General features: G+C 43.6%; 1 protein-coding gene across 6 annotated transcripts in view; it reads left to right on the top strand.

Annotated features, from left to right (window-relative positions):
• The window catches only part of PIK3R1 (phosphoinositide-3-kinase regulatory subunit 1), an 86,983-nt gene extending 66,629 nt beyond the window's left edge, over positions 1 to 20,354 (top strand). For 4 of the 6 annotated variants that reach the window (XM_004270767.4, XM_033429933.2, XM_033429930.2 and 1 more), the window contains 9 exons: positions 11,292 to 11,394; positions 11,960 to 12,058; positions 12,173 to 12,353; positions 12,604 to 12,729; positions 13,445 to 13,587; positions 13,795 to 13,971; positions 14,070 to 14,138; positions 14,826 to 14,996; positions 16,100 to 20,354. In XM_004270767.4, the coding sequence (XP_004270815.1) occupies positions 11,292 to 11,394; positions 11,960 to 12,058; positions 12,173 to 12,353; positions 12,604 to 12,729; positions 13,445 to 13,587; positions 13,795 to 13,971; positions 14,070 to 14,138; positions 14,826 to 14,996; positions 16,100 to 16,289 (1,259 nt within the window). In that variant the 3' untranslated portion in view covers positions 16,290 to 20,354. Of the gene's footprint in view, positions 1 to 7,383; positions 7,862 to 9,470; positions 9,873 to 11,291; positions 11,395 to 11,959; positions 12,059 to 12,172; positions 12,354 to 12,603; positions 12,730 to 13,444; positions 13,588 to 13,794; positions 13,972 to 14,069; positions 14,139 to 14,825; positions 14,997 to 16,099 lie in introns of those variants that run through there. The other 2 variants (XM_033429934.2, XM_004270768.4) reach the window with 2 other exon arrangements.
• The last annotated feature ends 586 nt before the right edge of the window (positions 20,355 to 20,940 follow it).

Raw genomic sequence — 20,940 nt, 5'->3', positions numbered from 1 at the left:
TCCAGCTTTTGATATTTGTGGCTTTTACATGGTCTTGGTTTCAGGTGAGGGTTGCTGGGAGAGCTCCCCGACCCCCTTAACTTGATGCTTCTGGTTGTTGCATAAATTATGGCGTTGATTTTCGTTGCTGACATTTTTGTTTTTCTTTCTCATACTTACAAAGTAGGGGATTTATAATTACTATATAATTTAAAGTATTTTGGAATGTGTTTTTTGGAAGCAGGTAGGCTGAGAAATGTCTTGTCAAAATAAACATTTATAATAATGCAAGTAGTATGAAACTAGGGGTCTACTGCAACAAGTTCGAGCAAGCCAGACACTTCTGTGAAAGCAGGCTGGCATTCAATTAGCCGTTTAACAAAGCGGGAAATGTAGACCGAGTTAGCAGTGGATTTCATTTACACTGATGTATTTTTCCTCTACTGTGGAAAGTCTAAACAACCCTACTTTGCTGTATACTGGTTAAAAGTGAGCTGGTCATTTAGAAAGTGATGAGGGCCCTAGAAGTGAAGTGGAATTTCAGGACCAGTAGAAGGTGTTGCTGGTAGTCTGAATTTATGTCTGGAATTTAATTAAAACATCATGAATTTATTATTTATTATGAGTAACTCATGCAAATTACCAAACTTATCTCTGTATGAGCAAACGTGGGGACCCAGATATCAGTCATGCAATGGCGGACCATGTTGTGCTTTTTATTAAGGTGTTCCATAGCTAGGCTCAGTTGTTTGCATCTGGAAGGGGCAGACAGAGAGGTGAGGGCCTAGACTTAAAACCCACCTGTAGGGATGGGATAAAGGATGGGATGGGTAACCACTCATGAAACAGGTATTGGGAAGGGCTTCTGTCGACAGATCCAAAATACGGGATCCACAGGTAAGAGTGGCAGCATAAATACTACGTAAGGCAAGCCTGGTCCATTCCAAGTGTTCCAAATCCCAGCAAGCAGGATATGTAACAGGGATACCCTGGATTGTAAACCGCATCAGAGAAATCTGTCAACAGGTACGGCCCAGGACTGGAGTTCCAGAGGGTGACCAAAAGGTGTCATATCGTGTGACTGCTTGGGTCACTCGATAATGGATTTGGGAGCTCTGTGTTGGTGTTCAAAGGCTGCCTTTGGGCTCAGTAGGAAACGATGCAGTGATAGATTAGAAGTACCCTGTGGGGAGGGGACAGGGGCAGGTGTGAACGTGGCACTGGAGCCGTTTATTGACTACCCACTCCTAGACTGATCACATGGGTGGGAAGAAAGAGGACCAGCAAGAACAGAACAGGACCCCCGGCCAAAGGATCGAGCTACGATCTTTCACTTCCTCCTGACCCGTGTGGAGGTCCACCTCAGAGAGAGGGAGAGCTGGGCCCTGCTTGCAGGGAAGGCGGGGGAGGTGCCCAGTCTTCTCAGTGGCCAGCTCTCTGGAGAGGGGGGAGACATGGAAGCTAAAAGCCAGACAGGGCTTGACACATACCCACAAGCGAATTTATCGCATGGAGTTTTCGAGAATTTCTGCTACACGGGGTGTAGTAGAATCAGTGGTGGAGTTTAATGCTTCTGCTTCTGGTGTAAACTGGTTAAACGTCTTTCTCAGTTTCAGCCTAATTCCACCCAAGAAAAACTTCATCTGCATCTGTTTTGATAATGCACACTTAAGACTGCTTGCTATGTCATAGACCCTACCTACATCCTTCTACTAAGAAATTGGTGTATCAGTTTCAAAGGCAGATGGATTAGCTCCATCAGCTCTGTTCAAGAACGATCCATAAAGCCTTGAACGTTGCTAGACTATCCCAGAACACATGCAGCCTCTTCCAAAAAATTGCATCCACGTAATTTTTAAGTCCTAGTTGGAGGCATTTCCCCCTTTGTGTGATCTCTGTCAACTATTCTGCAAATCGTATGGGACTTAGGGAATTAAAAGGTTGCTTCAGCGTCTCTCACTGGTGAAAACAGACTACCCACCCCAGGACAGCGTCCTCATTAACACCTTTGTATTCAGGAATGGCTCCAGTGAAGATGATTGGCAGGGCACCCTGGGTTAGAGAAATGACTTCTCTGGCCTGGTAGGAATGGGATGTTTTCATGGAGTCTTTCATCATTACCCCTGCATGTGCTCATCCCAGTGGGCTGGGAAGCACCGGCGCATCTCCAGGGAACACTCATAAGTCATCCATTTGCAGTAACTTTGTCATGAATAGAAATGAGTGCTTGAATGATATTTGGTGGGTGGAGGACAAGCAAGACTATTATGGGGCAAATAGACACCTTTTCTAGTTGTTATCAGTTAGAACTTGAGATGATAGGCAGGGCTAATGATGTGTGAGGCAGCGTGTCAGTTGCAATAAGACCCGTTAGCACACAGCGTCTCATTAAATTCTGGGCAGGAGGGTGTGTACTGTAAGTATAAAAAGAATTTGAGAGATGTGGTTGGTGACTTTTTTAGTAGACAGGAAAAGCTCATAGGAAAAAAAAGAACTTGAAGTGGGCTTCGAAGAATAGGTACAATTTGAAAAGGGGAAGGAGAAACAGCATCTCAGTTCAAGGAGTTTCAAAGATTTCTTCAAAATAGATTGGAAAGGACAAAAATAACAGCTTGATATTTTTACCGGATTTGAAAAAGCAGTAAATATTTTAGGTGACAACGTCATAAAAAGCATCACTTGAGAGCTGAATGCATTGTCCAGCTCTCCGTTTGCACGTGAAGAAACTGAAGACCACAGAGCTTGACGGTTTCACCTGGTGCCACCCCAACCAGTGTGAGCCGGAATGGGTCTGCCGGGGGTGGGGCACCCGGCCCAGACACCAGGCTGCTGCTCTGTCTGCTACCCGGGCTTTTGGAACCTTCGTGGGCAGCGGGACTACCCGTAGTGTCCAGTCAAAAAGTCCTCCGAAGTTTCCAGCAAGCGATAGACCAAGAATAGGTGATATTTGTACCTATGGGTCACATATAGTAAAGAGCCCCAGTGCGACTGTTGGTAGCTTTGGGGATCAGGCTCAAGGTCGCTCCGTCGTGTGTCATGCAGTGGAAAGAACAGTGCAAGTCACGTCTGGGTTTGAATCCCAACTCTTGTTGCTTACTTACCGAGTTCATCACCGGGCCATTCAGCCTTTCCAGACGGTGTTCCAGTCTGTGAAATGGGAATAACGCCTCTCTCCTGGGATGGTTATGAGCATTAAATGAGGTGAGGAGTACTGAAGCTTACGACCCTGTAGTATGTCCTTGGTGTCGTTGTGTCAGCTCTGGCGTTTAAGGCCCTGCCGGAGCTGGCCTCGTTCAGGGCTCCATGTCCTCAAGCCACCTTCCTGGTTAGTGCCGTCTGAATCCTACCAGGCCGTTCTCCCCACTGGTCCCACATTCCCATGTTCCCGACCCGCAGAGCCTGGCCTCAGGATGCCTGGAGGGGACTTAAACGCAGATCTGAAAAGGACACTCAGTGGGCAGTTGCTGCCCCGTGGGCGCATTGCTTGGAGGGAGGAGGATGCCTTTGTCTGACCCCCTTTGCTCCGTGTGCGACTCAGGGAGTGGAGGCGCCTGGATCTCCGCACCAGCCCCAGCGCCGCCGCACCCCCCCCCCCCCGTCCCCGCACCGCACCTTGCCCAGGTGCCTTTACGCAGTGCACGCAGTGCACAGCCGTCCCCAGTCGCCCCGAACAGTGCCATCCTCTTCATCTGCACCCAGGGAGCTCCTCCCCTGCTTGATGTGCAGGGTTTTGACCCATTCACTACATTTATGTCCTTAAGCCCCTTGTCCTCTTATACGTAACTGTTCTGTAGTTGTTCCGGTAGTTTCATCAGCTTAGCTACATTTCTCAAGGACAAAGGCTTCTCCTTTTCAGCTCTTCTTAGCGTAGAACTGGACACAGCATAATAGTCATCCAAATGAAATCTCAAAGAACTCTAACACACCAGCTCATTTAATGCATCCAGCATACCTGTGAAGGAAGACTTCTTCCCCTGTAGGGAGGGAAACTGAGGTTTGAAAGGCTAAGCACAGAGTAAGTTCTCCGAACTTGGTTGACAGTTTGCTGTTCTCTGTTACCAAAAGTCTTAAAAAGGGTTAAAGCTGAACAGCGGGTTTTCTTGAATCACTTCGTGTTACGTTTACCCTACTGATCCTTAGGTCGCTGAAGTAGATTTCTATAGGGCAACTAAGGTAAAAACGGACCATTTAACACTGAGTGCCTTTGAATGAAACCCATTATAAGTGTATTTACATATTTCAGATTTCATGGATATATTCAGAAATATTAATGTAGCATAATTGAAGTTTAATATTGCACCCTCAAGCCCAGAGGGAAAATAAATGACTCTTTCTCCCCCCTGCCCTTCTACACCTGTCAGAGTTAATTTTTAACCGCTGGTGCCTTTGCAAAACATTCATCCTGAAGAGCCCGATTCATGAATCTTGTTTTAAATGCTCTGGGCTTGGTTTGCAACCAAGACTAAAGCAAGCACTAAGGTAGAAGGAAATGACTTTCAAAGAGTTTTACTTTTCTCTGATTTATTTTTTATTGGGTTTAAAATGTGGTCTGACATTAGAAGGTTGTTTCAAAGGTGAGAAGTGAAAGTTTGAAAAAGCTGCACATGTTTAGAGGGGCAGGAGTAAGCAGGCAAGGCGTGTACTAGGTTTTGTCAAAAAGTAGGAAGTTTTATTCGTGCTCTGAACAGGAGATGTATTGGAGGGTATAGTTCAGTTTTACTTTTGTTTTCACGGTGCAGCCTTCTCTTTCTCTCAAGGGACATCTGAGAGGGCAATTGTGGAGAAGGGGTCCTTTTTTCTACTAAGCAATGGGCGCACCTTTTCAGATACTTTGTAGAATGTATCACTTTTATGCATCTGTAAACCTGAGTTTATTTATAAATTCAAATGGACATTTTTCTTAGTGCAGGGTCATTCAGAGCCCTGGATGTGGACTAAAGAATTGACATCATCCTGAAGGGCCCTTCTGGCCTAAGTTGTCTTAAGTTAAAATTATGAAAAGAGGCATTAATTTAACCCCTAAAAGAAGATTTTGGCTCATTTATTTTTTTCTCAAACGGGTTTTTTTTCATATGGGCTTTTGTTCATAAATCGTGGCCCTTGACAAAAAACCATTTAAGAAGCTGTGCAGGATGAAAGCTGCTCGTGGAGCATTTGCTACTTGATGGTGATTGGCACGTATGAGCTACAGTGTTCAGTCTGTAACTTTCGCACTATTTTAATGATTAAGGGACATTTTCCTGACTAGATCACACCTGCTGAGAAGTGACACATGGCCTCATTTTGCTTCTGAAATGAGTTTTGCAAAACTTTGAGAGAGAGGAAAGTAGTAAGACTTAGTGTTTTGAAGAATCTAGAAGGTAAAGATAGTTTTTCAATTATGTAAGTTTTCCAGTGTGGTAGACTAGGCTTTGGGTTTCAGAAATTAAAATACAAGTTTTCTTACAAGAGCTTATTAGCAGGCATGTGAAAAATATTTCCAAGGTTATGACATCTGTGCATTTGATTTATTAGTGATTTCTTAGTGAATCATATAGATTTAAGTGACAGTTGGGCAATTATATTTATTTTGTGTGAACTTCTGGACATAGTGGGAGATGAATGAAATACACAGAAAGTTGACCGTTTTCTCTGGAGCAGAAGTTACTGATTCTGTTCTACCAGCAGAGGGCTCCCTTTTTAAGCTAATGAAGAGCATGTTTTTTGCAGATCACTAAATTGACTAAAATTGGGAAAAGACTCAGCTCACACTTTGAGTAATATAATAGAACTTCTAGGGTAAATGATTGTACATATTGTGAGAAATTTGAAGCAAAGTTTTCAAATCTATTTTAAGACTTTCTCTAAGTAGAGAGTGTGCCACTTCCCAGTAGATAATTTTCTTCTGAAACGGGAAATAGACTGTCAGACTAGAGAACACTTTAATCTTAGAAGGTTTTGACATGACATATCCTGTGAATCCAGACAGGTATGCTTAAGTGACTGATGTTTCCAAAGTTCCCAGCTTCAGAAAGACTATTTTTTAAAGTAGGGCAAGATTATGCAGCTCAGGAGGCAAGGGTATTCTGTGAACTAACCCTGTGTCTGTGATCAGCTGGCAGGAACTGTGTCTATTCACTTATAGACTAATTTTTTGCCAATTGGAAAAGTAGGTGTTTCGTATGACCTCAATTGCACCAAAGGAGAGCTTGTAAAATCACTTTCATTGTGAGTGTAGCAGCACTTCCCAGATATTGCGAGTAATTCTGAAGCTGGTTCCTGCCTGTGTGGACTCTTGTGTCAGCCCCTAGATCTTCCTTTGTCACTGCATGTGACCTTTGGGTCACCTTGTCATACAGAGTCTGAGGGTATTATAGACAGAACCCGTGTTTCTTCAAAGATAATTAGAAAGCAGCTTTCTTTTTTTTAATTAAACTAAAAATAGAAAACAAAAGTTTTGTTGTAGGTGTGAAAGTTTTTGCATGGGGCTTAAAAGAAATTAACTTCAGTTTCACTTGTTAATTTTTACTTTCTCTGGCAGAGGGAAGTAAAGAGCAGGGCAAGTGAGTGGAGAAAAAGGAGTTTAGGACCAAACATCGGAAGTCTGGGTTCTGGTCCTAGTGCTATAATGTTATTGCAAACCACTTCATTCTGGGTGAGAAGCGTACACGTGTGTGTGTGTGTGTGTGTGTGTGTGTGTGTGTGTGTGTGTGTGTGTAGCATGAGGGAATTGAAGTGATCTCTAAATTTTTTTTCTGGTTTTAAAGCTAGTGATTTTGGGATTTTACATTGGGTTAAGGTTCTTGGGATAACAGTAAAGCCGTCTATGCTGATGTGAGTGGAAATTTTCTTTGGCCAAATTTTAGTTCTTTAAATAGTAGCCAACAGTCCTAAGTTTGGTTCCTTGCAACTTTTTCGAATAAAGGGGAAAAAAAAAAAATCCTCTAGAAAGGTGTGCCATTCTCCTTGCCCTCCCGTCCTTTGCTCCATGTAGCATCTGCACCAACCTCATGCAGGCAGACCTTTTATGGCCATTTTAACAGGAGTTGAAATTGACTTCATACAAACAGCTGCAGAGTAGAGTTTTTATCTTGGAGTGTATTTTTAATACAACGGAGCTTAGTGTACCCATGCCGAGGCGCAATACTCTTCCCGAGGAGCCTCCTCCTGGGAAACGTTTGGAAACCTGTTCCCTGCAGGGTGGCTCCGCCGGGCTCTCCTGTGACACCTGCGGGGCTGTCTGTGCTGGTATGTGGGAGGAGGTGGACGCGAGCAAGGCACGGTGTTCTGGGCAGCTCTGAGAGGTTCAGGCCTTTACAAGCAAGGCTTTGATTCTATTTTTTGCTGAACTAGCTCAGCCACTTCCTGTGTTTGGCAGCGCCTAGTGCCTCGCTGCACTGTGGCCACTTGAGCCCCGCGAGCCTGCGAGCCGCGCGCCGCCGCAGCCGGTTCGAGAGCCTATTTTAGGTCCCCTGACAATGGCCTTCTCACTTCCTCGGCGAGGAGGAGGAGGAGGACCTGGGCTGGCACTGGCCACTTGTTAACGATGATGACAACTTCGACTTGGACTTGGGCTCCCCTCCCCCACCCGAAATCCCTAGCTCAGCAAATATTTGAACCTGCCCAAGTTAATCATGAAGCCGCGATCGTTATCTGAGAGGGACGTGCGAGCGCCCGGGCTCCTTCCCTCCCCGGCGCAGCCTCGGCCCCGGCGCGCAGCCGGCTTCGGCTTCTGCACGGGCGGCGGGCGCTGAGCTGCGCTGCTGCCGGCGGCGCGTGCGAGCCTCGGGGTCCTGCGCCGCACAGGCTGGAGGAATCGCTTTTCGGATTTTTTTTTTTTTTTTTTTCCGTTGTCGGATACAGGCATTTCCAAGGGAAACCGTTGAAATGCATAACCTGCCAAGTAAGTTGCCTTTCGTTTGGGCACAGCTCTGCCCCTTGGCTGTTTCACTGTCGTGGGGGACTTCTCTGAAAGGTTCATTTCTGCAGGTTGTCTCCGTGTGTGTGTGTGTGTGTGAGAGAGAGAGGGGGGGGGGAGAGAGAGAGGGAGAGGGAGAGCGGGAGAGAGAGTAAGCGCTGCCTGGGGAGGGCAGATGAGAGATTAGGGGAGACACTCCCCCATTTCCTCGAGGGGCACAATGTGAGGGAGAGATGGGGCTTCGGTTGGAAATGGGGAAGGAGGAAATTACCAAGTGCTGGTCTGGAAGTTGGGGCCTGGCCAGGCCTGGGAGAGACGTGGAAAGTCACCTGTCTCCCTGCCCTCCTCCCGGGGTCTACCACATGGGTTCCAGCAGCAGGACCGGTTTGCACCAAGTGCTCCCAAAGGCATGGGGGACAGGTCCCCTCCGGGCTGTCGCGCTGTCCTCCACAGCTGCTGGGAGGACTTGGGTCAACATTTTTATTAAGATTTTTTTTTTTTTCTGAGGACATAACCCCCCCACCACCATTTTTCTTTGCATTTAGGGTTACTTCAACCTTTAGGCAAAGAGAGCCTGTGAGTGGGAGACGGTGGGAGGGTATAGGTTGAATCTGCCTGCCTCCTTAGTGGGAAACTGAATTAAACTGGAGGAGAGACACGTGAACAGTGCTCAGAGGCTGTCTTGCCTTTGCTCTATTTCTATATATTTTATGATTCCAAATTTGACAGAACGTCTAAGAATAAATTTCCAGGGCTTCTGTGTTCTTTAAATTGTCACAGAAATATGTGACATGCACATGTACGTAGATCACACAGCCCACTCTAGTTTTTTAAATTAACTACATTTATATGGGTGGGGGGAACCTTTTCTCCCTTCCTCCCCTCTCACTGTAGAACTAACATTAATTTAGATTTATAGGGGAATTGGTTTCCTCACATTAAATACTGCTAAGAAGGAATAATAACATTTCTTCCCAAAGTGAGGCATTTGAGATGGAGGGGACAAAAGCCCCCCCGCCTCCGCACACACACACAAGTGATTACATCACCCACCCCCCCTCAAGCAGTATTTAGCCCAGTAAATCTGAAGATGGGCTCATCAGTGAGAAATACTTAGCAAAGATAGCTCTGCCTGTACTCTACATTCTGATATGTGGCCTCTCTTTTTTTTGCATTTTCATTCCATATTCTATAGTTTTAACTGCAGTGTTTAATAGAGACTTTTGCCTCTACCTTTTTTTCATTGTGCTGCCTATAATGTAGCACGTTTGTGACAGTGTATAAGTTTGAGTTTGCAGTGAATTATGGAGGACTGAAATTAAATATCCAGAGTTCTTGATCCTTCCTGCTTTTAATATATATCAGAGGCATTTTAGGACTTTAAAATATATCATCTTGAGTATACTATTTGGATGCCTTTGTAAGATTTTTAAACCAAGAAATGACCGGGCTATCTATAAACCCAGATGCACTGGGGGTGCGGCGGGGGGGGGGAAGCTACGTGCCGCAGCGTATCAGCTTTTGTCAACCTGCCAAGAGCGGAGCGTACCATGCTGCATGGAGCAATAAAAAAGGAATTAGAAAACTCACGGCTAGAGAAGAACAGTCAGATTAAACACCTTTTTGAAACGAAGAGCGTGTATACATTGCAGTTCTGTTAAATGTAGGATCTTCGTGAGATTTGGGGCTGTGTTAAGGCTGGTAGAGAAGAGAAATGATGAAGCAGGAGTGGTCTGGTGACATTTTTCTGACTTGATTGGCTGGGGTGTGTGATGTCATAGGTTACAGTGCAGCCCCTTATAGGTTTTGAAATGAATTCCAAGACACCATTACAAAGAAAGCCGGACTCTTTTCTGATAACTGAGCTCAGCCCAGGAAACTCTCGCACAAATGTACAACACTGTTTGGAATATGGAAGACCTGGATTTAGAATATGCTAAGCCAGATATAAATTGTGGCACAGACTTGATGTTTTATATAGAAATGGATCCACCAGGTAATACTGCAGTATTCTTGTAGAAAGCTGGTTAATGTTGTGGCATTTAATCTTTTTGACAACTACGGTTAACAGCTCCTCTTTGGATGTCTGTTTTTATTCATTTGTTCTAATTTAATGAGTTTGCTCATAGCTTGAAAATGAAACAAATGGTTTGACTGCCTGTGGGAGCAAGTCAGGCTGTGTGGGGTAAATGCTTATTCTTAGTTGAATGGCTATAAATTGGATTCCAGTTTTGCACTGGTGTCTTTTGTTGCTGTTTGGGTTATATTGTTGTATGTCGTTCCTTTAATTAAAAGGATGCAACCTCGGTGCCGCTTTCTCTGTTTACAGTGGATGAGGACAGTGTGGCACTTTGCAGTGATAACACTCGGTACTTTAGAAAGCATGTACCAGTGCTGCTATCAAATGTAGCAGTGATTGCAACTCAGTTCTAGGTGCCCTGAAACTATTCTGAATCAAATGTTGAGACTTTGTCTGCTCTCTCTTCTGTTAAGATACTGCAGTGAGAGAAGTTGGCTTCTTCCCATTACTGAGTCTCGGTCTTTATAAAATATACCTGCTAGACTCCTGACATTTTTTGCTTAAAATAATAACAACAGTGCTTTAAAACTTATGACTTAGAATTTAGCTAGACATCCTAGACTTATTTTGCTTTCTCAATTATTTTCGCCTTCCTCCCAATTAAGAAATTCAGAAACACTGCAGTCTTTATTTGTCACCAGTTGGTACATGAATACTGATCTGACATTGAGGAAGAGGGATATGGTTTTTAATCACTTTTGGCATAATATAGAGCACAGTTATCCAATAGAATATTATCATGAATACTAAAGAGATTGAGGTCACAGAGGAGTTTCTTAAAGTGGCTTTTGGCAGAACAGTGCCTGAAATACTAAGATTAGAGAAACCCAATTCCGCCTCTTAAAACATATTCCTGTAGATGAGCTTTTTTATTACCACAGCAGCATTTGTGGAGGACAGAAACCAAATTTGTCTTTTATAATTAAATAAGAGGAGGAAATTAAAACCAAGCCATGTGATTCCTTCTGCTGTTCTCTTTGTGGTCTCTTACTTTAGATAGATTTGACCAGATATGAAACTTTTTAATTCAACTCAAACCTGAAAGTAGAAAATGTCGTGACTGACTCTGGGTTTACTTTGAAATTCATTCACATGGCCAGCCCATTTTATTTGTTGGTCTCTAAGCTCTTCTCTTTTTTTCCATTATGGTCTATAGTCAAAAAGATTTCTGATTTTTTTTTTTTTTTTTTTTTTAAGAAAGAAAAGGTTCATGGACTTGTGCATTATTGCTGTGTTTCACAGTAGAAAATGTTACTTAAAGGAACTTGGGTCGACTTTTAAACGTTTATTTGTAGCTGGGACTGCAAAAACTTTTTCTTTCTCCTTCATCTACAGCACTGCCTCCTAAACCACCAAAACCCACTACTGTAGCGAACAACGGTATGAATAACAATATGTCCTTACAAGATGCTGAATGGTACTGGGGAGATATTTCGAGGTAAGGCTACAGAGACTCTTTCTTTGAGTTTCTCACCAGAGCTAGGGAGTTTTAGATGAAGAGAAAGAAAAGCAAAACGCACCAGCTTGCTAAGTTCCATTTTTAGGCTATCATCCAACATAAGCATGAAGCTGGTTCCCTTCCAAAGACGACCACAGAAGTCACTGAGCTCTGGGGAATTGTGGGTGCTGGATGCCACAGGAAATTAAATACCCGAGAAGTTTCATTACTGACAGAGCTGTCAGGGGGGCAGCAGGGTGAAGTGGCACTGCCTCAAGGCAGAGTGTAAAGTCACTCTCTTTATTAGACCAAAACTCTAAGAATTAATGTTATCAGCTTAAAGTGGCATTTCTAGTCTCAGCTTTTTTTTTTTTTTTTTTTTTTTTTTTTTTGAGGGGAATGAAGAGTTGGGAGGAAACCTTTTGGGGATCACGACTTTCTGTGCTGATTTGTCAGAATGACTTGTGTGTTAATTCTTAAGCTCTGAAAATACAGTTAAGAACATGTAACACGAGAATCACCAAATCCACTAGGTGAGCATTGTCGCATGTTCTTTTCACTTCAGGGAAGAAGTGAATGAAAAACTTCGAGATACAGCTGATGGGACCTTTTTGGTACGAGACGCATCTACTAAAATGCACGGTGATTATACTCTTACACTAAGGTGAGTTAAGGCATGTGGCTAAAATTCTAAAATTGGCGTGTTAAAGGGGATGGGAGAACACGCTTTTTTTTTAAAGAGAATTCTAATGCCGTTATTTATATATTGCATTTGCAGGAAAGGAGGAAATAACAAATTAATCAAAATATTTCACCGAGATGGGAAATATGGCTTCTCTGACCCATTAACCTTCAACTCTGTGGTTGAACTGATAAACCACTACCGGAATGAATCTCTAGCTCAGTATAATCCCAAACTGGATGTGAAATTACTTTATCCAGTATCCAAATACCAACAGGTAATCACATACTCATGTTAATATTTTAAAAAGATACTTTTAATGTTTAGAAAATATTTTGAAGCAGATGAATTGCATGTAATCAAGCTTGAAAAACGTTCCAACTGTAATTTTGTGATCACAAGTGTCTAGTGGCTCAATAAAATACTTTCACAAAATAAATGACCATTGTTTGAGGATTTTTCCCATGTCAGATAAGTACCTTATCAACTGAATTTATATTTTGTCCATTTTCTTCTAATCCTTCCAGGATCAAGTTGTCAAAGAAGATAATATTGAAGCTGTAGGGAAAAAATTACATGAATATAACACTCAATTTCAAGAAAAAAGTCGGGAGTATGATAGATTATATGAAGATTATACCCGTACTTCCCAGGTGAGTTTTCTGTGAAAATCACATTAAAATTGTAGAGCTCTTAGTTACTAGAAGCTAATGCATGTTATATTCAGCTTCAGAAAAAGACTTTAAAAGGTTGAGTTTTTGCCAGTAAGAAAGTGGGGAGATCATTTATTTGTGAATCGTTGATTATTCTAATAATTACTTACTATAAACCTTTTAAATCAAGCCTGTAAGTATCAGAATAATAAATTAAGTTGGATTGGCATAACTGCAGATTGAAGAATTCTCCTTAGAGTGAAAGCTAATAATACTGGAAGTGCCACAGACTTGTCTAACCTCTGAAATGGGGATTTAACCCTGCGATGCCCTTACTATGAAAGGGTTGAGGCTACATTTACTGCCTTGTTTTCCTAGAGGCTTTAATCTCCTCTAGACCATCACGTATCTGGGACCGCCAGAGGGAGCAAAAGGATGGCATAAGCTGCTGATAAAGTGGAATGGTTTTTAAAGAAGATGAAAACTGTAGAAAACTGTCAAGCAGTCATCTTCCAGAGACTGGGAAAAGTCTCCAAAGGAAATGTGTGCTTCTGTGATACTATTTTAAGGGCTTTTATGAATTTGAGTCCCACCTTGCCAACAATATACTTGCGTGCCAGATAGTAGCGCCGGTCAAATGTCCTGGTAGTGTCTTGCCGTAAGAAATTGTCTTCTGTGAAAGGAATGACCTTGTCTTATTAAAATTGGGTTGCAGGAAATCCAAATGAAAAGAACAGCTATTGAAGCATTTAATGAAACCATAAAAATATTTGAAGAACAGTGCCAAACCCAGGAGCGGTACAGCAAAGAATACATAGAAAAGTTTAAACGCGAAGGCAATGAGAAAGAAATCCAAAGGTTGGTGACCCAGGAGGGTTTCCACTGCCCATGTGCTAGAGCACCACAATTCTCTTAAACTGTTTAAAGGTGACCTCGCTTTCTGTGAAACGACAGGGAGAGAAAGCATTCCTTACCTGAGGAAAACTGCTGGGAATCAATACTGCAACCTTGGGGGAACTTTCCTGATGCTCCAGGTAATTATGGATGCATTGCTCTTGCCTACAGGATTATGCATAACTATGAAAAGTTAAAGTCTCGCATCAGTGAAATTGTCGACAGCAGAAGGAGATTGGAGGAGGACTTGAAGAAGCAGGCTGCCGAGTATCGTGAGATCGACAAACGGATGAACAGCATTAAACCAGACCTCATTCAGCTGAGAAAGACAAGAGACCAATACTTGATGTATGTACTGGAAATGCAATCCTGCACGTGCATGACTGGTCATTGCAAAAATCAAGGATAGGTTCTTAATGCATTTTCCTTTTAAACCTCTTTTCCAGGTGGTTGACTCAGAAAGGTGTTCGGCAGAAGAAGCTGAACGAGTGGCTGGGCAATGAAAACACCGAAGAGTAAGTAGTTAGCACAGATGGGAGGTAGCAAGGGTGTTTTTTCATTTAAGGAAAATGCACAACTTGCTCCGTTTGCAGAGCAAGTGAGGAATGGAACGTCTCGTAGGAGAAAATATTATCAGGCTCATTACCCAGAATTTTCAAAAAGGAACGTTTAGCAAAGGAGAATGCAGATTTCCTTTTCCCCCATGGGGATTTGAAGTGACATTGTGTCCGTGATGATGTCCTGGAACCGTCTAGAAAATCCGAACATATTTTGGGACCAATGTGGGTGGGGGTGGTGTTGGGGGGAGACAACCCTGTTTAGCATATTTTTAAAGCTTAAGTAGATGTTTTGTTTCAATTATTTGAAAACTGGTGTTCCTCCTAGTCAATCAACTTCCTGATCTAAACTGGACAAACGGGATGGTTTAATACCTTGCTGTCTGCCGCAGGTAGCTACTGACTGACTTGAAAACAGGAAGAGTATCACTTAGTGCTACTAAAACTCTTTGTTCAGGGGTGGGGTGGGGGTTGAAGGCTAAACTCAATGAGGAAACTCAGGCCAGAGAGGCTGGTCGAGTCAGATCCGCAATCGCTGGCCTGACTTGCTTGAAGGAGGGGCAGGAACTAGATCGAAGCGAGGAGAGGGGCAGGCTGCTGGCTGCCATGTACTTCATTTAGAAACCTTCTCTTCTACCTTTGTAGCCAATATTCGCTGGTGGAAGATGACGAGGATTTGCCCCACCACGACGAGAAGACGTGGAACGTTGGCAGCAGCAACCGAAACAAAGCCGAAAACCTGTTGCGAGGGAAACGAGATGGCACTTTTCTGGTCCGGGAGAGCAGTAAACAGGGCTGCTACGCGTGCTCCGTAGTGTACGTACCCCCAGCCCATTATTTGTCTCGTCAGACAGCTCGAGGAGGTGTTTCATTCATTCAGCCAGCCAACCGTGCGGGCAAGGATTTGGAAAAGTTCTAACCTTTAAGGGTGTTACAGTAGTACAACGGTGGAGAAGAGGAACTGAGACCTACTGTTTTCAAGTCTAGGCAGGAATGGCTGTCGAGTAGAAAGAAACCTGCTGTTTAGGTGGGAGACTAGGGCTTGGGAGAAGTCCCGTTTTCCTTTTTCGTCTTTCAAGTGGAAATAGCTACACTTGCTGCTTTTTGGGGGGGCTTCCGTGTAGTTAGAATCTGAGGCGATCCACATGGAAGCACCACCCACAGGCAAAGTCCCCATCAGCGACAGGTTAAAACAGTAAGAGAAAGGACCCTGCTCACTGTCCCTGAGATGAGTACACCCAAGAGAAGACATTTCCATCCTATGGCCTATTTTCCTTTGTTTTTGTAATAGTTTGGGGGTACTTTGAAGAGTGAGGTTGGTTCACTGACATTATTTCAGAGACGTGAATGTCCTCTAGGAGAGAAAGGGTCTCCGCGTATTTTTATAGCCCATCACCTCCCTCCATTTAAGCAGAGAAATATCGCTACAGGAAAGAAGTGAGACCTTTGAGTGAGGACAAGGGAATAGGACAATAGATGGAGAGGTATGTGGACGATTCCTGCCTGAAAGGAGGAATCCTGTTAATAATTGTAATGGTACCACTCTGGTTGGGCGGCAGCGCTCATAGTAACAGCTAAGGTCACCGACCGTTGCCTGCTCACCGCGCTCTAGGCATCCAGCAAGCCCCTTCCGTACACCGCCTCATTTCTCAAAGCGCCCCTCTTACAGATAGACGACTACTGTCTCCCTCTTAATCCATGCTAAAGATGACAACCCAGTGGCTCAGTGAAGCTGGGTTACCTCCCGAAGTTACTCAGCCAGTAAGTGACAAGGGACAACTCCACGAGTCTAGGGCTCCCCCAGGACTGGTCCCCAGGTGGAGGCTGGCCTGCATCGGGGCTTTTCACGATGCTTTTACCCAAAACGCCTCATCCTGGCCCAGCTCACCCAGGCCCTTGTGCTCTCTCTCCATGTGCAGGGTGGACGGTGAGGTCAAGCACTGCGTCATCAACAAGACGGCCACGGGCTACGGCTTCGCCGAGCCCTACAACCTGTACAGCTCCCTGAAGGAACTGGTGCTCCACTACCAACACACGTCCCTCGTGCAGCACAACGACTCCCTCAACGTCACGCTAGCCTACCCGGTGTACGCGCAGCAGCGGCGATGAAGGGCCGCCCTCCCGCCTGCTTCTCACCTTCAGCTCCCCGAGGCCTCCAGCAAGCACAGGGCTCCCCTGCAGCCCGACCTGGGAACTGAGCTGCGGACACCCAGCCGCCCGTCTTCAGATGTGACTCGAGCTCTCGATCACACGGCAGTAGGGGAAGACACATACGCGGCGGGCTCGCACTGGGCGACGACCACCGTTCCTCGTCTGGAGTGCTTAATTAGCCTTCCTTCCTTTCCTCTTCCTTTCTTTTTGGTTTTGTTTTTTGGATTAATTTAAAGTCACAACCACACACGACACCAAGAGAAGAAATGCAAAAATCTCTGCGTGCAGGGACAAAGAGGCCTTTAACCATGGTGCTTGTTCGTGCTTTCAGAAGCTTTACCAGCTCAAGAGTTGGGACCTTGGAGACCGGAGCGGGGACGGGCTGACGAGCCCTGGCCTGGGGTCGCTCAGTCCAGCCTGGGTGTTGCCGTGCACGGTGGCCCCAGACACATCGCACTGTGGATTATTTCATTTTCTAACGAAATGAACCGATATGTAGCAGAAAGGCACTTCCGCTCACAGGGGACACTTTGGGGGAACGTCCGCTCACGTACGTTCAGAGGAAATTCTGTTGTAGCAAAGTGCCAGAAAGTGTTTCATTAAAACTCTACAAACCAAGAAAACCCACCAACAGAAAAATGGAGCTTGGAAAATAGGACTTCAAAATGACATTTAGTATATAAAATATGTACATAATACTGAATGACTAACTATCAAATAGATGGATTTGTATCAATACCAAATAGCTTCTGTTTTGTTGTGCTGAAGGCTAAATTCACAGTGCTATGCAATTCTTAATTTTCATCGTCGTTACCTGTTTTAAACGTACCTTCAGAATAAGCTTCCCCTGCCCCAATTTTTGTTGCTTGAAAACACTGTCCCAATTTTTGTTGCTTGAAAACACTGTCCCTGATTTTTTTTTTGTTAATATTCATTTTGTTACTCGTTACCTTTTTTTTAAAAAAGAAGAAATGTACAGGATGCCAGTTTAAAAAAAAAAAATGGCTTCAGATTTAAAACTATGAAATATTTTACAGTTTTTCTTGTACAGAGTACTTGGCTGTTAGCCCAAGGTTAAAAAGTTCATAACAGATTTTTTTGGACTAAATGTTTTGTTGGGCAGTGCCTGATAAGCTTCAAAGCTGCTTTATTCAATAAAAAAAGAGAAAGATATATGAATATGACAAAGTATGGCTGAGTTCAACAATGTTGTTTCAAGACTTAAGATACGGTACCTGGCAATGTTTGTTTCATAAAGAATTGTGAACTTCTTGACTCTAGGGAGGGGAATGTAGCAAAGGGATGTACAGGTGGGGGGGAGGGTGGCAGGATGGCATGCACGTTCTCTTTCTTGTGATTACAGAGAAGTGGATCACTGCAAAGTGAAGTCTTTTCCCACTTTGATCTGCTACTTACTATACCCTCATGACAAATACAAACCTATGGGAATGCTGGGTCTTAGGAAGGCAGGCAGGCAGGGTCCTGGCGCAGTGTTCACCCTTGTTGGAAACACCCATTTTAAAGTATCATTGCTGCATTTAGAAAACCTGTCTCTCTTTCACATTAGACTACCCGTTAACAACCAGCCAACATCCACTGTAGAAAAAGCATGATCTGAAAAGATATTTTTATCTGGATATCTGCTATTTTCCTAGCTTTCCACTCAACTTAGATCAGAAAGCAAATAGACGTGGTCATAATCGTTCCTGCCCCGATTGTGGGGAGCTTGTTCAAGTCATGGCCATTGTAGGAATCATAGTAACAGTCCTCATTCACCCAAATAATTGTATGTGTTACACTTCACCGTGGGGAAAAGGAAGGACTTGTTAGAGTATTCTTGCCAACTGAAGGCGACAGCAAGAGATCTCTCTCCCCAATTTACATATGCAAAAGCCTTTGGGTTCAGTGGGAACTGTACCTGTGTTGGGAGGAATAATGGGGAGATTAAAATGGAATCTTAACAACTTCAGTTTTCCTTTCCTATTTAGATTCACCACAGCTTTATTTCTCTTTCCTTCAACTACTGGGGGGAAGGGGGTTTTGTTTTGTTCTTTAATGTTGTTCCTTTTAAAATTCTTTTGAAAGAATCAGTCTAGTGGCTGACTCAGTCAACTGTAGAATGTATTTTTTTTTTCCTTTTTACATGAAGCTACTCATATCAATAGCAATAGTCAGTCTTACAGCCAGACTGTCAGCCCTCAAACTTGACTGTACTGACCTGACCATCTCCCTCACATCTCCAGACAATTGACGATTCCCCTGGTTTTATCCTCTGAGTGTCTCCTTTACAACTATCCTTCCACGTCATACAGAAGCCCAACCATTAGTTAATAGTAGTTTATCAACTAGGCTTGGTGGTTTTTTTTAGTAGCACATCTGTGTATGCTATTAAGGAACTTTAATTTCTAAAATATAAGATCTGAGATGGAATATTGTGTTAAAAAGCTACCATTCTGTCCACGTTTTTGCTTCACCACTTCACAAGATGGCATGGTATTTAGGCACTTGCCTTATTTCTGCCTCTCACGAGCAGAAATGCAATAGGTTTTTCTTTGACCAGCAAAGGCAGGATTCATCGTTTCCTGTCACCGTGAGTCACAACTTAACCTGTGATGCTACGCCTGTGCCCAGTACCCTTCTGACAGCGTGTGGCATGCCATCACGTCTGTCCTTGTAGATGTTTGACCAGCAGGGCTCTGAGTCCAATCACTCATCTCCTAACCACACTGAGCAGCTTATGATTAGGGATGGAGACAGCAGAGGCCCTCCTGATACATGCTTACATCCACGCATTGATTTTCCCCACCCAGCGCAGCATCCTGAAGATACAAGCCAGAAGCTAAGCTGAAGAGAGGCTGTGATGGGGCTTTAGAATTGGGAGCATTGGGATCTGATACAATACATGAGGGAAAAATCATAACCATGTTGAAAAGGCAAAAAGCCTGCGTCTGCAACACCGGACGACTTCACGGCCCTCGATATATGTATATATGTATATGTGCATGGACTGTGTTTCCAGTACACCTTTCAGCCAAAACAGATCCACAGTCGTTGAGTTCAAGTACATAACAAGCCAGTGTCTAGTACAATTCTTGTATGTGTGTATGGGGTTTTTTTTTTCCTTTGAAGTTGCTTTGTTTTGTCTTACAAAGGTGAAAAGTGTTTGCAAGTGAAGTGAGAAGAAGTTCATAATTCTTTGGCTTGTTTCTGTTGTTTAAAAGTTACTCCTCTTGGGTAGCTGGTCTACGTGACTCGCTGAACTCGGAAATCCTCGTTTTCAGTGTGTCAAGTCAAAATGTGTTTATGTGAGCCGTCACTGTGGGGAACCAATTGCTTTGTCATATAGCTGGTTATGAGCTAGTAACGTGTTTGGGAAGTCCTACTGATGTTCCTTTTTGGGAGAAAAATTCTGCTGGTTCTAACAACTGTGCTTTTGCTATGCATGGTATCCAAGTCAGTTGGAGAGCAGACCCTGAAATTGGAGTTCAGGGTCATTTAAGAAAGGGGCAGTTTATAGCATAATGCCTCACATGGGACAAAGTTCTGAAATGCCAAATTCTTATTTTTTAGAAATCTAGGTATATAAGTTACTAGTATAAATTACTAGTATTATGAACAAAATTGGGTTCATTGGAAACACTAACCGACCTCACCTGGAACTTGTCACCGTGAGATAGCGTGAGCTGCCCAGGGTGCTGCTATTTAAAAACAGAAGAAAAAAAGGCAAAACAAACAAAAAAATCTCATTTATATGTGTGTATTTTTTAAAGCTACGATCTCTTCGACGTTTTTACAAATCTGTTTCTATGACATTGTTAAAGTTGGTCTTTTGACGAGAGGGAGGATGTCATGGTCAGTTGTAATTTTGCCTTTACAAGGCACCTGGGGCGGGGGGCGGGGGGACTGTGCCTCCTTGACATTTGTTCAAGCTATAGATTCAATGGAGCTATGTCTTGTTGTTTTAAGTTGCTTTAATGCATTGTATTAGGTCTTCAAACAGAATAAAGTTTGTTTTGAAACTTAGGTTATGGTTTGAGATTTCAGTGATCACCGAAGACATATGTTCTCTTGCTCTTTCGGTTAATAATGTTGCTTCTCCTGTAGTCTCCCACCCACCCCCTTTCACTGTCATTACATTATCTCATTTTTGTCAAGTGAGAAGAACACATGAATGATGGTTCAGTGTCATTTACATCGGTTCACTGTATCCTTAATGATGAAAAGAAGTAGCTCTAGGTGATGTCATTGCAAGGCATGTTCTTGGTCCAAAAAAATGTGATCTCTACCGTCCCTCAATCCCTCCCCTTCACCATCCAACCCCAAACCTTCAGAATGGTTCTCTACAAACTATCGTTAGTGAAGGTGTCTGGCTTTGTCTCTCTGTTCTACAGGCTGCGTCTTTGAAACGGGCACAGTGCAGGGACACTGTGAGGCACTGTGCAGCAGGCAGAGGTGTGACGTGGGGTTCTAGACAGGGAACAAAGACTCACTACAGATGCTGGTTTCACACTCTAGTATCTAGTCAATATATGCAAACCATTCTTAATCTAAAATAACTTTCCCCACTTGTTTTGATTGCTGAATGAATTTATAATGAGGCCACTTTGCA

This window comes from Orcinus orca, chromosome 3 (assembly GCF_937001465.1).
Source record: "Orcinus orca chromosome 3, mOrcOrc1.1, whole genome shotgun sequence".
In the NCBI taxonomy this organism is placed as follows: Eukaryota; Metazoa; Chordata; class Mammalia; order Artiodactyla; family Delphinidae; genus Orcinus; species Orcinus orca.
This window is presented reverse-complemented; position numbering and strand designations above follow the sequence as displayed.